We start from the raw sequence: 14,932 nt of genomic DNA, 5'->3' as shown, positions 1-14,932 counted from the left end.
CAATCACCGAGCGCTCCGTCCCTCGGGGGGCGCGCCAAAAGCCAATGACAGCGCGGGGTGGTGGGCGGGTACTTCAAAGCAACCAATGGAGGCGCGGCGCGGCGGCCGCGGGCTGGGCAGCCGGCCAATGAGAGAGCAGATCGGAAGGGGGCTGCTGCTCAGCCAATGGGAGCGCGGAGCGTCGGGCGGGCGGGACGGGGCGGGGCGGGGCCGCGCCGCCAAGATGGCGTACCAGACGTTCCGGCAGGAGTACCTGCAGGTGCCGCCCGTGACCCGGGCCTACACCACCGCCTGCGTCCTCACCACCGCCGCCGTGGTCAGTGCGCGGCCGCGGGAGGGAGGTCGTGACGGGAATTGGGAGCGGGGTGGGCGCGGGGAAGCTGTGGAAGGGAAGCCCTGAGGCACCGCCCCCGCTCTGAGGCGCGTCTGGAGCCCCTGAGCGAGGGGATTCCCGAAACAGGCCCTGGGGAGATGCAAAGCACGAATAAATAACAACAGCGCCAGAGGGTTGCTGCATTGAGGCTCCCGCTTGCCAGAAAACTCACAGTGCTGCTTGAGGACTTGCTGGGCTCTTATAAATGGGTTGCTGTGTTGGGTGTATATTTTTTCTTCTTTTTTTTTTTTTTTTTTTTTTTTTAGTTCCTTGTATTGATCCTTTCAAAATGTTCTCTTCTTTTTCAGCAATTAGAACTTATCACGCCCTTCCAGCTGTATTTCAACCCTGAGTTAATATTTAAGCACTTTCAAGTAAGTGTGTTCTGAAGCACGGGAGGTTTTAAACTGTGCTGGAGAGTTTTTTAAGTGCTTGTCTTTTCAAAATAGTGTACTTTTTGTATTAGAAATGCACTTTTTAAAAGCTACTGTAGCCAGACTGCAGACCAATGTACCATTAAATAGGTCTTAGTGTCATTTTCTGTAAATGAGATATTGATTTCATTGTTGCTTATCTATTTAGACAATAAAAATAAGCTGTCATGTTTAAAGTGCTTGTATTTGTCTTATTTCCAGATATGGAGGTTAATCACAAACTACTTGTTCTTTGGACCAGTTGGCTTTAATTTTTTATTTAACATGATCTTTTTGTATCCTTCACCAAGTTGTGTTGGTTCTCTTGGCAAGCAGAGCTCCAGAGTGCAGGAATGTTGCTGTACCTACACACAGGAAAGGCTGAGCTCCTGGGAATTCAGCAGTGCCAACTTCTCTGGTGTCATGAAGGGGCTTTAAGGGGGTCTCCTTCCTAAGCAGTCAAAAATTTTGCCAATTACTTTTTTGGTGTTAAGAATTTGTACAAGCCTGATCCCTCAGGTTGGTGCTGGCCTCGTGCAGGAGGAAATTCCAGGTAACTTTTTTGCCTCCTGGGTCACCCTCTCTGCTGAAGTATCCAGAAAGAGCCAAGTGATGCAGTAAATTGATAAAAACCACTTTGAAGCTGATGTAGGATTGAATCATTTTCTGCTTGGATCTGTCTCTAAACTCATTTGCAATGGAGTTTTCCTGACCTGTGGCCTCAGATACCGGTACTGCCGCATGCTCGAGGAAGGCTCTTTCCGGGGTCGGACGGCAGATTTTGTATTTATGTTCCTTTTTGGAGGACTTTTAATGACTGTATCCTTTTTGTTTTTATTCCAAGCTCCTTTAGTAAAGCTACAGATGTATGAATGAGAACTGAAATCGTGTTGTTACTGTTACCTTAATATAGTTTTGTTGCACAAAGAGTACCAATATTTGTTAGGATGGTTTTGAATACTTCGGGATTGTTGCTGGTTTTTCAGGTTTTTTTCTGCGTGATCATGGAAATGGTAATGAAATTATCAGGTTATGACTTTTCAGGTGTGGTCTTATGCTCAGGTTGTCTGTGAAGAATTAACTTATCCTTTAATGAGATTATTCATGCTGCAGGTACCCTGAATCCTGCTGCAGATGTTGGATTTGATGGACAGTAGTTGGAAATACTTGCACCAGGGAAAGTGGAGTTACCAGCAGTGTGGAAAACATGGGATTACAAATTCAGATGTGAAATTCCTGACCTCACAAGTGTTTCCTTAACAACCCATGCCAGCTTTTTGGGCTGTTTGTGAACTTGGTGTTCCTGGGCCAGGCGTTCACCATCATGCTGGTGTACGTCTGGAGCCGCAGGAACCCCTATGTCCGCATGAACTTCTTCGGTCTCCTCATCTTCCAAGCCCCATTTCTACCCTGGGTATTGATGGGCTTTTCACTGCTTTTGGGGAACTCCATCATTGTGGATCTCCTGGGTGAGCAATGGTGACAGTCACGAGGACCTGTTCCTCCTCATGTTCTGCATGAAACAGAAAATGGGGACAAATCCAAGGCCTGAATGCCCTAATGCTTGGTGTTCTGATATATTTCTACCATGCTTTTTGGATTTCTAACCATTTCTAACCACATGTTTTGTGTTGTGATAAGGATGTTTTGGCTTTTTATTGCTTGGAATCAGCCCTGATGCATCATCTGACCATAGCATCAGTCTACTGAAATAAAACAGTTTATATTACTATTTTATCAACTCTTAATAGAGCCAAAACATCAGTATTTTTAATAATGACAGGACGTTTTTCCACTATTAATGCTTTGAAGTGTAAGTTAAGCTTTATATCTGCTATTAGCTTTCTTCCTTAGGTTTTGTATTTCTGTATCATCATATTTTCTGTGAGAGAACCAATGTGTGTTGTTTTTCTGAAAACTCTAGTATAAAGCATTTGAGAGTTGTAAAGGAGAAGGATTGAAAAATCACCTTTTGGCTTTTGTTTCAATACCAGGCATTGCTGTTGGGCATATATATTTTTTCTTAGAGGATGTCTTTCCCAATCAGCCTGGTGGTGGGAGGCTCCTGAGAACACCGTCTGTCCTGTGAGTATTGGTGTCTGCTTTGGCAGAGACATGGAAAAAGTGCTTGTTTGGAAAACTGTTTGCAGCTCAGTCACATCAGCTTCTGGTGAATTGGGCAGAGACAGAACTGGGGGGTGTCTGTTCTTGCTTTTTATTGAACTTGTGTTGCCAAAAAAGGAGCTGGCATTTGTTTAAGTGGGAACCAACTTAGCTGGGAGAAGAGCTAAAGGATTTTACCTTTGGTTTCTCTGGTAACACTTGTCAGGCTTTGTTGACAGCTTCTTTTTGGTGGCACCAAAGCTGTATCCCCTGCTGAGTGTGAACAGTGCCTGAGGTATTACCTCATATATATATATATATATGTATATATATCTTCTGTAAGTCATCCTCAGGCCACAATTTTGGGTGAAAAATCCTTCAGTGTTTATAGTATTGAGTAGTGGTGCTCCCACTCAGTTCCCTCTTGTGTGGATGCTCTCTGAACACCTCTGATGGTTGTTTTTCACAGAAGCATAGACTATCCTGAAGATGTCTGGCATAGAATATTTATATCATAAATAGCAGAAGATGAACCTCATCAGTCTTGACTTGGGATCTCCTTCCAAATTGGAGAGCATAAATCCCACTGGCTGGGCAAGCCATTCCTGAGGGAGGACACTGTTCCATGGGCAGCATTTGAGCTGTCTTGTTCTTACTGTGAGAGCTGTGTTTTAAAGGATAAACCATCCTTTGTGTTTTCCAGGAAAGCAATATTTGACACAGCAGAGGATGACCCCAACTACAACCCCTTGCCCGAGGAGCGGCCGGGGGGGTTTGCGTGGGGAGAGGGGCAGCGCCTCGGGGGATAATCCTGTGCCAAAACCCCTGGCAGAGACTGGCCTGGCTCCAGTCCCACGTGGAGATTCTCCTTCCCCAGCGCAGAGAGGACTCTCTGACAGCTCTATGGTTTGGAATAGAAGCACTTTATGAAATGGCAGTCTCACCCAAGGCACTCCCAGCGCCTTTCCCCAATCAGGGAATTCATTGTGCCGGACATAATCTGAATCCAGTGGAGCCAAAAATGTAAAACTGGAAACTCTTTCCTGTTGACTTCAGTTAACAAGGCCACGCAAGTACTTGTTTAAAGTGATTTCTAAAGCATTTTTTTCAAGTTATTTGATACATGAAACTCTATGGGAAACTTTACAGGGGACAAACCCAGCTTTTTGGGTTTAACTAATTTTTTTTTATTCTTGGATAAAACAACTACAAGATGATTGAAAGGCTAAGTCACTATTTCAATGGCAAAAGGATTTTTAATCTGAGGTGCTGCTGCCTCCAGTCATCTTTGAATTGCAGGGAGCACAACATGCAGCATAATGCAGCTTTTCACTCTGCCAGGTGGGTTTTTGGAATGTTCTGCAGGCTGAGGCTACATTTTGATGTTTTTTTTCCTCTGAGGACTGTGTGTTCGTGTGTCCAGTTTTCACACTGGTGGTTAAATAGGTGTGCCTGCAAAATCCACCCCCATGTGCCCTCTGCTGTTACTGAACGACCTGCAGCACTAGAGAAGGAAACCTGTCTGAATTCAGGACTCAGATGATGATGAGTTGAATAAAATGTCTTGTGTATCCCTTTTGGTTAATCTTCTGTGTAATACTGTAGTCTTGAAGCAGCAGGTGGAAAAGTAGGAGCTGGAAAAAGCAAATCCTTGAAGAGACAGAAAACTGAAGCTTTTCACACGAGTGTCTCAGAACTGAAGGACACAGCATTGTCTGCTCAGGATGTGAAATCCACAGTCTGTGGATGAAGTTTGTTGTGTCCAGCACAGCCTAATGAGACTGAGTGGGATTTAGCTTAAAGCTAAATTGATTATAAATATATCTGAGGAGCCACAGGAGTTTGGAGCTCAGTTCAGCTCTTCATGGTCAGTTCTTAAATTGCCATAGAAAGTATTGGGTGGGGGTTTATTGATTATATCATAGTAGATAAAATATATCATAGTAGATGAGATGAGTTAAAGCTGCATCTTCATTCTACATTTTAGAGGATGGGCTCACGCATGACAGTGTCAGATTATGTTTTCAAAAACTCACCACAGGTTTTAATATTTGTAATTTATGATCCAGGAGAGAAATATGTGGATATCTCAGGGGAAATGCTTTGTCCACAAACAGTATGTTAGATTCTGATAAAATCTGTGAGGTGATTTGTATCTGCATTTTTATCTGTTAAGGGTTATGAAAACTTAGGGGAGCTTTGGGGGCTTTTACAGGTTTTTCAGCTTGTTTTTTGTGGCAATTTTGATTGTTTCTAGAGTAGACTTCCAGTGCTGCTAGAGAACAAGAATGAAAGTGTTATGGACAGTGTTGCTTCAGCATAGGTTATGAGGCAGGAATTCGATCAAAACCTTATTTTTGTGATTTTGGGTTTTTTTTTAGTTCAGTGTTTGAGAGTCCCTCCTTAGCTTACTGGGACAAGTCCTGAACGGGAACGTGTCCCGACCCTGCCTGCAGCCGGCTCTCTGCCCTCCTTGCTGGCATTTGGCTGCGGTTTGGGGTCCGGGATTTTTCCGAGGGTCCCCGGCCCTGAGGGGCTCTCGGAGCAGGTAGCGGTGCAAATGGCGGCGAGGTCGGAACTACAACTCCCAGGGTGCTCCGCGCAGCGTCGCGTTGTGACGTCATCGCTGCGCCAGGGAGCGTGTGGAGAGCGGCCGGAGCCCCGGGACAGCCCCGGCGGGACGGGACGGGACGGGACGGGACCGGAGGGCGAGGGGCGATGGCTCAGGACAGCGAGGGGCCTCCGGCCAAGCGGTTCAAGGCAGCGCCCCCCGGCACGCAGCCCCAGAGCGCCGCGCCTCCCGCACACGTGCAGCGCCGCTCCCTGCCCATCTCCGGAGCCCGCGGCCCGCTGCTGGCCCGGCTCCGCCGCCTCGACACCGCCGTGCTCATCGGTGAGTGCCGGGCCGGGCGGTGTCCCATGGAGTGGCCTGGGCTGGGAAAAGCTGCTCAGAAACTGTTTGGGTGTAAATCTGAAGTGTGGTGAACAAGGGGTATAATGACTTGTGCTTTGGCAAACGGGGACTTCGTTTTTATGGAGAAGGCGAAAGTATTTCCCTCTCCTTTCGCTGTCTGCCTGGAGTTCAGTCAAAGCCAGATGGCAAAATTATCTTCTTCTGAAGGCTCTCCTCACTTACTTACATTTTCAGGGGTTTTCCACTGATTTTATTATGCTTTCTGTGAGTACAAACTAAAAAGCTTTTTGTCAGACTTTCAGGAGCTAAAGATATACAACTTCCCACCTGGTAAAGACTCAGCATCTGTTGTAACTAAATGAAAAACGCTTTGTATGTCACTCCTATTAGTATCACACCACAGACACTTCACCTCCAGAGAGGCTGGAGTACATTTCTAAATCAGAATGTGACTGGAGAGAGCTCTGCAGAGGAGCAACCCAGCAGCAAGAGGAGAGCATTGGGGTGGTGTCTCTGCCCTGCCACCCCTTTGTGGTGGGGCTTTCCCCATCTTCAGTTTCCCCATCCTCAAACAGGGCTAAAAGTTAACATAAAAAACCGAGTTTGACAATGCTATAAAAGTGCGGGGGGGGAAAACCCTATTCCCTTGATATTCCTTAGGAGAAACAGGCTCAGGGAAGACCACTCAGCTCCCTCAGTACCTGTATGAAGTGGGGATTGGCCACCCTGGCATCATCGCTGTGACCCAGCCCCGCAGGGTGGCAGCTGTCACCCTGGCTGCCAGAGTCGCCGAGGAGAAGAGGACAGAGCTGGGGAGGCTGGTAGGTTGATCTACAGCTGAACTCTGCACTGGGGATGGGGCCCTGGAAGGCTTCAATGGGTAGGATAACCATTTTTTAATTTAATTATTAATTACATAATTAGTTTTGGGTGCCACAATATAACAAGGATGTAAAAGCTGTATGAGAGCGCTCAAAGGAGCGATACGAAGATGGTGAAGGGTCAGGAGGGGCTGAGATCATTTGGTCTGTTCAACTGGAGAAGTGGAGAATTTGGTCAAATTGGTCAGCAAGGTCTGCAGCTTCCATCTGAGGAGCAGCTCCAATTTCTGCTCTCTGTGACCAGGGACAGGACCCAAGGGAACAGCTGGAGCTGTGTCAGGGGTGATCTTGGTTGGATATCAGGGAAAGGTTCTTCCCCCAGGGAATGGGCACGGCCCCGAGGCTGCCAGAGCTCCAGGAGTGTTTGGACAGCGCTGCCAGGGATGCCCAGGCTGGGATTGTTGGGGTGTCTGTGCAGGGCCAGGAGCTGGACTGGATGATCCCTTCCAGCTCAGGATATTCTATGATTCTATAATTAAATGAATGGAGAAAAATGGCTCTTTACCTGCCCCATGACAGGGTGGGCATAGTGTGTCTCTGTGATATTGTACTTCTTGATTATTATCTGTGTTGTTCTGTTTGAAAAAATACTGATTCATGAATAAAACAAAAACTATTGTGCTCCCTGTATCAGAAATCACTGTCAAGGAGAGCAGAATCCTGAATTTGTGCAGGTCTGGGGTAGAAAAGCAGAGGAGAAAGACTTCCCCTGCATAAAAATCCTTGGAGAGTGTGGAATCTTTTCTTGCAGTGAGAGGGAGGGAGGGACACTTGGGGGGCATTTGTGATGAACTTTTAGTTAGGAAGAAGCCGACTAGAGACATTGGGAGTATCATTTGCTAGATTTGGAAGAAGAACTGCTCACAGACAGCAGATAAACTGCTCTGCTTTCCAGAGCTTCCACAGGCTTCTGGTTGGCTCTGTCCAGTGCAGTGACCAGGAGCTCTGTAGCCCTTCCTTAAGGCAGGATGAGAAATGCCAGTCTTTGTTCCTGTAATCCCTGTGTGATCCCTTCCCCAGGTTGGCTACACCGTGCGCTTCGATGATTGTTCGTGTGCTGAGACCAGGATCCGGTTCCTGACGGACGGAATGCTGCTCCGAGAGGCCATCGGGGACCCTCTGCTGCACAAGTACAGCGTGGTCATCCTGGACGAGGCCCACGAGAGGACCATCCACACTGATGTGCTCTTTGGAGTGGTCAAAGCTGCGCAAAAGAAGCGAAAGGAACGAGGCCTGCGGCCACTGAAAGTGTGTTCATCTGGGATGGCAGCGAAGGGCAGGGTGGGGCTGGGCTCTGAGTGCTCTGAGCATCTCCTGGGGCTTTCCAAAGTGTTTGGAATTTCAGCCTTGACCATTTTTCTGTTCCTAAAAACTCACTTTAAGTCTGAATAGTTAAGGGTGTTTGACTTACAATGTGTGGGCCTGATATGGCACCACTGAACAAGATATCTGGTCACCACCATGATAGCTTTTTTCCACAAAATCCCCTTGGGTGTGAGCTCTAGACTAGACAGAATGCTGGGGAGGTTTTGGCCCTGCTCAGGTGTTGGCACTCCAGGTGCAGGAGCTCTGGCTGATGGCACAGCTCTGGGACATGCTCATTCCCAGGTAGGGCACTACACATGGGATGGGTGGACGTGTCAGGAATTTGTGTGAAAGCACATTGGCTTTGCTGGACGGGCCTGGCAGGGGCCTTGCACGGTCTTGTTCCACACACCAGCTCATTCTGTCACAGCACTTTCTGCTTGTGTTAAAAAGCTGATGGCTTTAACAAGGGGAAGTCACTGTCTTCTGTCCCAAAGCCTGTGAGCTGTTCTGAGTGTGGTTCTCAGGATCCAGAAGGTGACTTTTGGCTGGTCCTGGCTCAGTGATGTCCAGCTGGATGCAAGCTGCAGTGCTGACCCCTCCTGTGCTCCCCCTGAAGGTGATTGTCATGTCAGCCACGATGGATGTGGACCAGTTCTCCCAATATTTCAATGGAGCTCCTGTCATCTATCTGGAAGGCCGGCAGCATCCCATTGAGATCTTTTACACCAAGGAGCAGCAGAGTGACTACCTGCAGGCAGCACTGGTGTCCATCTTCCAGATCCACCAGGTATGAGGCTCTCTCCAGGTTTGTGTCCCTCTGGGGCCAGGGGTTGGCATTTTGTGCTGGGATGTTTCACTGCCAAACACTTGGATTGTTGTGTTGGTTCTTTAAACTGCATTTAGTGCTTTGAAGTTGCTGCTGCTGTTGGGATTTAGGACCTGTATGTCCAGGCTGGAGCTGAAGGGATATTGCTGAGCAAAGCTCTGTAATGTCAGCTCATACCTAAAACCTGAATGTTCCTCTCACCTGAGTTCTCTGTACCTGGCTGCTTGCTGGCTCCCTCTGCCTGGCCTGGACAGTTATTTGAGTACACAGCAATTCCTCCATCCTTTTAACACTCAGTCCCTCAAAATGTGATTTACTCTTTACATCTGTTGAATCCTTTGGGAATTCTGGCTGTTGCATACCTTGCACACTTGTGTCTTTTCTTTCTTCTTAGCCTGCTTCAGTGACTTGCTCCCAGAGCCACATCTCATTACTACCTCAGTTCTCCTTTTCTATCCAAACCTTCCTAACTTGCTTTTTCCTCTGCTTCCAGGAAGCCCCTGCATGCCAGGACATCCTGGTGTTCCTGACTGGTCAGGAAGAAATTGAAGCAATGACCAAAACCTGTCGAGATGTTGCCCAGCATCTCCCCAAGGGCTGCCCACGGATGACAGTGCTGCCCCTTTATGCTTCTCTGCCCCATTGCCAACAACTCCGTGCCTTTAAACCTACCCCAGAGGTGAGGATGGGTGAACAACACCTATTACCTGTTTGCTTCCATGAGTCTTGGGAAGAAACACATGGACTTTCAGGGGCTAAATCAGTCTGTACTGGTAGTAAGCAATAGTCTCCATTTGCTTTAGGCTGAGTGGTTCCAGTGTGATAAAAGACACTGCAACTGTGATGGTTTGAACTGATGCATCCAGTAAGTCACATGGGAGCACAAAAAGAAGGAGGGATTAGAGGGAGTGAAAAGGGCACAGGAATTTAAATTTCCCCCATTTCATTGGAACTTTTTGTCCATATCACAAAAAAGCTGCAGCAGCTAATGGGGGAAATACTGAGAAAGCTGAGAACCTGAGAATGTTTGTCAGGGCCATAATAAAAGGAATTTGTCCTGCCTCAGGCTCTTTTGTACTTACTCAGCAGATAAATAAGAACACAAATGTGCCAGAGATGAAACCAAAACTGTTGAAAGATACATTGAGAACAGCTGTTGGGGTGGTGTATTTTGCTGCAAATGCAGGCACATGTTTTAGAAGCTGATTAGAAACTGGAGATTACGTTAAATTCTGAGAGCTGGCACAGCAAACGCAGTTTGTGCTCACAGTGTGGGGCAGGGCTTGGCCCACACTGGCCCAAAGCAGCAGAATTTCTGTGTTGCAGCTGCTCTGAGGTGGCCTTGGCCTGGGTTTGATTTGTCCTTCCTCCCAGGGCTGTCGCAAAGTGATCCTCTCCACCAACATCGCAGAAACCTCCATCACCATTGCGGGGATAAAATTCGTTGTGGACACAGGCATGGTCAAAGCCAAGAAGTACAGCCCTGGTGAGAAGTACAATCCTGAGATTGAGTTTGGGTTTGTAGAAGTTACTGGAAGCCGTAAGTCCCACTGAAAGAGGATTTCAGACGCCCTCTGTGCTGTTTAAATTAATGTCTCAGGTTGGGGTGTGGGGTTTGGTGGTGTTTTTGTGGGGTTTTTTGTGTATCAGCCATGAGGGGCCTAAAAATCTGTCAAATGTGAATCTTCTCTTCATGTACACGGCATGGGATTGTTCATTGTGCTTCACAGTGCTGAACCAAGTGAGCACTGAGCTGTATTTGAATGTTAAACCCTGGGAATTCTCACTGTTAATCCTCTGTGTTTTCCAAAGCTGTGCCTTGCACAGGCACTGACTGAGGTGATGCTTTTCCATTCCCAGAAACTGGGCTGGAAGTGCTGGCAGTGCAGCAGGTGTCCAAGGCCCAGGCTTGGCAGCGCACAGGGAGAGCAGGGAGACAGGAGAGTGGCATCTGCTACCGGCTCTACACAGAGGAGGACTTTGACAAGTTTGATGAAATGACAACACCTGAGATACAGAGGTGAGGACAGAGCCATCACACTCCTTGCCACACCTCTTTTACAGCTGGAGCTGTGGGAAGAACTGAGCAGCAAAACTGGATCTAGGGGCTGATGGGATGACTTGAGAAAAATGGAAGTGTGGGGACTAAACAGAAAAACTGGGAAAGGTTTGCTCAGGGTGGACAGTTGCACTGAGTCTCCAAACACATGAGGCAATAGCTCTCCTGGCTGTCCTCCAGATCTTGGACTTGCCTCTTCCTGGTTTAGGAAGTAAGGCTTGAGCAGCAGCATCAGACTAGTCTCTGTTGAGCTGCAGCACAGGCCTGAGACTCTGTCTCAGCTTCTGTAAAAAAAGAATAAAATAAAAGAACTATCTCAGTTGTTTTTTCTGCCTGTGCAGGTGTAACCTGGCCAGTGTGGTGCTTCAGCTCCTAGCCCTGAAAATTCCCAATGTGCTCACCTTTGACTTCATGTCCAAACCGTCTCCTGGTAAGTGGCTACAAAGGCAGCCATGGGGAAAAAGAGCAGGGAGCAGTCTTGAGTCATAAGGTGTCAAAACAACACAGTGTGAAGGTATACCCTGACTGCCAAAGGAAGCCAGAGTAAATGGGGGAGAAGTGCTCATTCTTCTGGCTAGAGGAGGATAAACCACATTTTGGGACCCTGATTTCTCTGAATGGAAAGTACTTGTCCCTCTGGCCAGGGGAGGGAGGCAGTGATGGAGCCAGCTGATCCTTTACATCCCTCAGTGGGAGGCAGGAGGCCTCACAGCCCAATGTCCTTGTTTTGGCAGATGCTATTCAAGCAGCAATTGATCAGCTGGACCTGCTGGGGGCTGTGACTCAAAAGGAAGGTCAGCTTGTCCTGACCCCCCTGGGAAGGAAAATGGCAGCCTTTCCACTGGATCCAAAATTCTCCAAGGTAAAAATTGCAGAAAAATAAACATTTTAAATCTCATATATTCACCTCTGTACCATTGCTGTTTCTCTTTCAAACTCCTTAAACAAGGTGTGAAATGTGGGGTGTTTGCAGCTGTACTAGTGTATTTGCTGAACATTAATGTACAGAATTTACAGCCCTTTTGCTGGATTGCTTGTCATTTGTTGTTAAATTCAGGAAAGATTTTTAAAAGATAATTTCTTTCCTCTGGAACCTCTGAAGGTGAGCAAGGCAAATTTGCTTACAATGTTCAGGATTGTTTAGCAGGTCCATGAAATGTCTGTTGCTGTAGTTGGTCTCAGTCTCTGTGTTTGTACTGATTAGGCACTGGTAAGTCTCAGGAAGGAGCCTGGCAGTTGCTGTTAAAGGTGCTTGGTAAGCCCACTGGAGGATTTACAGCTGTTCCTAGGCCCAGATGTTTATGAGATTGTCCCAAGCAATGTTTGGTCTGCCAGGGAACAGGAAGATCTGCCTGGTTGAAGTGGGTTTGGTCGACCAGAGATGAGTTTTGTTGTGTCTGTGCAGGCCATCCTCCTGTCCCCCAAGTTCCACTGTGCAGAGGAGATCCTGACCATCGTGTCACTGTTATCAGTGGACAGTGTCCTCCACAACCCCCCTGCCCAGCGGGATGAGGTGCAGGCTGTCAGGAGGAAATTCATTTCCAGTGAGGGCGATCATCTGACCCTGCTCAACGTGTACAGGGCCTACAAGAACGTCAGCGGGCACAAGGTGAGATGATCTGAGGCTGCCAGTGCTGTCTGAGCTCATGGGGTGAGGAGTTTTTAGCACAGAGCAGAGTGACTCCTGCATCCTCCAAAGCAGAGAGAAAAGAGGGCTCATCCTTTACATCTGGGGAATCGGAGGAAAGTTCCTACAAAGGTTCCTTCAGAAAACTCTGGCAAAGCTTTGTGGGACCTGTTCTGTAATCACAGCCAAGGCTCTTCCATCCCTGGGTCCAGCTGGAAACAGAAGGCAGGGTGTTAAGACTTGATGATAAATATCTGGACATGCTCTGTGACAGGATTCATTGGAAGAACACTGAGCATATTTAAAAGGAGATTTGGATTTATCCTACTCTATCAACCCCTCTCATTGATTTGTGCATCTGTGGACTCATGCACCCCATTCCTTGCAGCACCTGTCATTCTTACCTGATTTGTTTGCACCACCTGTGGGATAGCAAGTGCTGTTCTGCAGCTCTTGGCCTTGCAGAGCAGCTCTGAGTGGGGAAAGAACCACCACATGCTGTTCCTGAGCACTGTGGGAGGGGAATCTAGACATAGGGAAGTAAAGGGGAGTAGAAATATGGGCAGGAAAAGGGTCAGCACCTTTTCTCTGAGGCAGATTGTAGGGAGGATTCTGCTTTTCATGGTATCCAAAGGCTGTCATGCTCCTGGGGTGAAGAAATAGCCTCTTCTAACTCCTGGTGTCTCTGCTGCAGGGATGGTGCAGAGAGAACTTTATTAACGGCAGGAACATGAAGCTGATGGCAGAAGTCAGAGCTCAGCTCAGGGACATTTGTGTAAAGGTAACTTCCTTCCATATTCTATTTCTCTGTTTCACCTGTTGGTATTTTCCTGTTTATCCCCAAACTGATGTTACTGTGCACCAAGTCCCAGGAGTGAGAAAACGTGGGGTTGTTTTCAGTCTCCTGTAAATAGCTGGCTAAAATTCCTGACTGTGCAGCTGCATCCCAAAATCTTAAAGCCACAGGACTTAGTGGGTCGAGAAGAAATGGGAACCTCTGAGAAGACTTCTCAGGGAGAAAACAGGTTTTCCTAAGGGTTTTTCCTGCTCTAATGCAGGTGGGACTGTGCTGTGTGTGCCACGGAGTGCTGTCAGCCTTGGCAGCCCGTGCTGGCTGGCTTCTTCATGGAGTCAGGCATTCAGTGTGGCTGCAGCTTCCCCTCAGCGCTGTTCCTGCTGGACACAGCGTGGGAGCTGCCACTGAACCCCTGGCAGTCTGTGGTGACATGGGAGCCTCCTCTGGGCTATCATTTGTGAGTGCTGGTTGGCCTTAAGCTCACTTCCAGCAGGAGAGTGACGATCCATTTTGTTGGCTCTGGGTGAGCCTAGCATCCGCTCGAGCTGAATTCCCAGTGATCCCCCAGCATTCTGACACAGGAAATCCCCCAGGATTTCTGAAGAGAGCCCAGTGAAACAGGGCTTCAGGTCGTTCTTGCTCACTCCCATCTCTCCCAGCTGTCGATGCCGCTCGAGTCCTCCCGCGGGGACACCGCGAGCGTCCGGCGCTGCCTGGCCCACAGCCTGTTCATGAACGCGGCCGAGCTGCGGCCCGACGGCTCCTACGGCACCGTGGACTCGCAGCAGGTGGTGGCCATCCACCCCTCCTCGGTGCTGTTCCAGTGCAGGCCGGCCTGTGTGGTGTACAACGGGCTGCTGCGCACCAACAAGTGCTACATGCGCGACCTGTGCGTGGTGGACGCGGAGTGGCTGCACGAGGCCGCGCCCGACTACTTCCGCAGGAAGCTCCGGACGGCCAAGAACTGACCCGTGGATGTGGGACCAGCTGGCTCAGCTTTGCCTTGAAAGATTTATTTTTTTTAAAGTTTTAATGTATAAACCAGTTTTCTATAGGCATGATCATTTAAGTGTGCTTAAGGAAGGGGATGGGTATTTATTTAGATTGGATTTATATGGTTTTTTTCCAGAATAAAGAAGTGATGGTGAAAACCCAAATCCTGCATGTTGTTTTGTGAGGCACAGAACAAATGATCGTGGGACAGTCTAGGACCAGTCCTGGTGTTTATTGTTCTCATTGGAGTGTGGTCATTGTCAGCAGTCTGAGCTTAAAGCTGTGAAGGTAACACACTGAATCCCTGCTTTTTGTCCAGAATGGACTCTGCCATTTACATGTGCAGTGCTCAGACGCCTGCAGGGAATTGGGAGTTAAAATTCTGGTCCTTTGATGGGTTGGTATCAATTTGATGGGGTGGTACAGATGCTTTGCAGTGAATAGCAAATGGACTTTTTGTGCTTCTCCCCAACAGTGGGCACTAGTGCCAGCTGTTGGACAAAGGGAAGGCTTGGTGCCAGGAAATACTGCTTTAGTCAATCTTTCCTATAAAATACACATTGCTCAAGGGGAAAAAAAAACCCCAAACATTCATTTTGTCTTTTTCTGAGGAGACTGCCACGCTCTGGCCTGGACACT

The 14,932-nt window shown here is 48.0% G+C and overlaps 2 protein-coding genes across 3 annotated transcripts; both read left to right on the top strand.

Annotated features, from left to right (window-relative positions):
* Positions 1 to 201: 201 nt before the first annotated feature.
* Positions 202 to 4,460, top strand: DERL2 (derlin 2). The gene is made up of 7 exons (XM_058854198.1): positions 202 to 316; positions 682 to 747; positions 1,009 to 1,082; positions 1,512 to 1,605; positions 2,060 to 2,255; positions 2,781 to 2,871; positions 3,593 to 4,460. Exons 1-7 carry the CDS (start codon positions 224 to 226, stop codon positions 3,696 to 3,698), a joined length of 720 nt encoding a protein of 239 aa, XP_058710181.1. The 5' UTR covers positions 202 to 223; the 3' UTR covers positions 3,699 to 4,460.
* Positions 4,461 to 4,599: 139 nt separating this feature from the next.
* DHX33 (DEAH-box helicase 33) lies at positions 4,600 to 14,932 on the top strand. 2 transcript variants are annotated; one of them, XM_058854197.1, is made up of 12 exons: positions 4,600 to 5,782; positions 6,464 to 6,624; positions 7,705 to 7,932; positions 8,609 to 8,779; positions 9,312 to 9,497; positions 10,193 to 10,304; positions 10,679 to 10,838; positions 11,219 to 11,307; positions 11,612 to 11,739; positions 12,283 to 12,486; positions 13,199 to 13,285; positions 14,430 to 14,932. In XM_058854197.1, exons 1-12 carry the CDS (start codon positions 5,608 to 5,610, stop codon positions 14,475 to 14,477), a joined length of 1,749 nt encoding a protein of 582 aa, XP_058710180.1. In that variant the 5' UTR covers positions 4,600 to 5,607; the 3' UTR covers positions 14,478 to 14,932. The 2 variants fall into 2 exon arrangements, with proteins under 2 accessions (XP_058710180.1, XP_058710178.1); XM_058854195.1 differs by having other exon boundaries at positions 13,960 to 14,449.

Source organism: Poecile atricapillus, chromosome 21 (genome assembly GCF_030490865.1).
Source record: "Poecile atricapillus isolate bPoeAtr1 chromosome 21, bPoeAtr1.hap1, whole genome shotgun sequence".
Taxonomy (NCBI): Eukaryota; Metazoa; Chordata; class Aves; order Passeriformes; family Paridae; genus Poecile; species Poecile atricapillus.
Note: the sequence above shows the minus strand (reverse complement) of the source record. Positions and strands in the feature narration are given on the sequence as shown.

Bases quoted from the DNA above. Each gene is read 5' to 3' on its own strand.
- DERL2 (XM_058854198.1), top strand. From the start codon at position 224: ATGGCGTACCAGACGTTCCGGCAGGAGTACCTGCAGGTGCCGCCCGTG. The intron at 1,606-2,059 runs GTATCCTTTTTG...AACCCATGCCAG, and splicing joins TTGGAGGACTTTTAATGACT to CTTTTTGGGCTGTTTGTGAA. The intron at 2,872-3,592 runs GTGAGTATTGGT...TGTGTTTTCCAG, and splicing joins CTGAGAACACCGTCTGTCCT to GAAAGCAATATTTGACACAG.
- DHX33 (XM_058854195.1), top strand. From the start codon at position 5,608: ATGGCTCAGGACAGCGAGGGGCCTCCGGCCAAGCGGTTCAAGGCAGCG. The intron at 11,308-11,611 runs GTAAGTGGCTAC...TTGTTTTGGCAG, and splicing joins CATGTCCAAACCGTCTCCTG to ATGCTATTCAAGCAGCAATT. The intron at 11,740-12,282 runs GTAAAAATTGCA...GTGTCTGTGCAG, and splicing joins TGGATCCAAAATTCTCCAAG to GCCATCCTCCTGTCCCCCAA.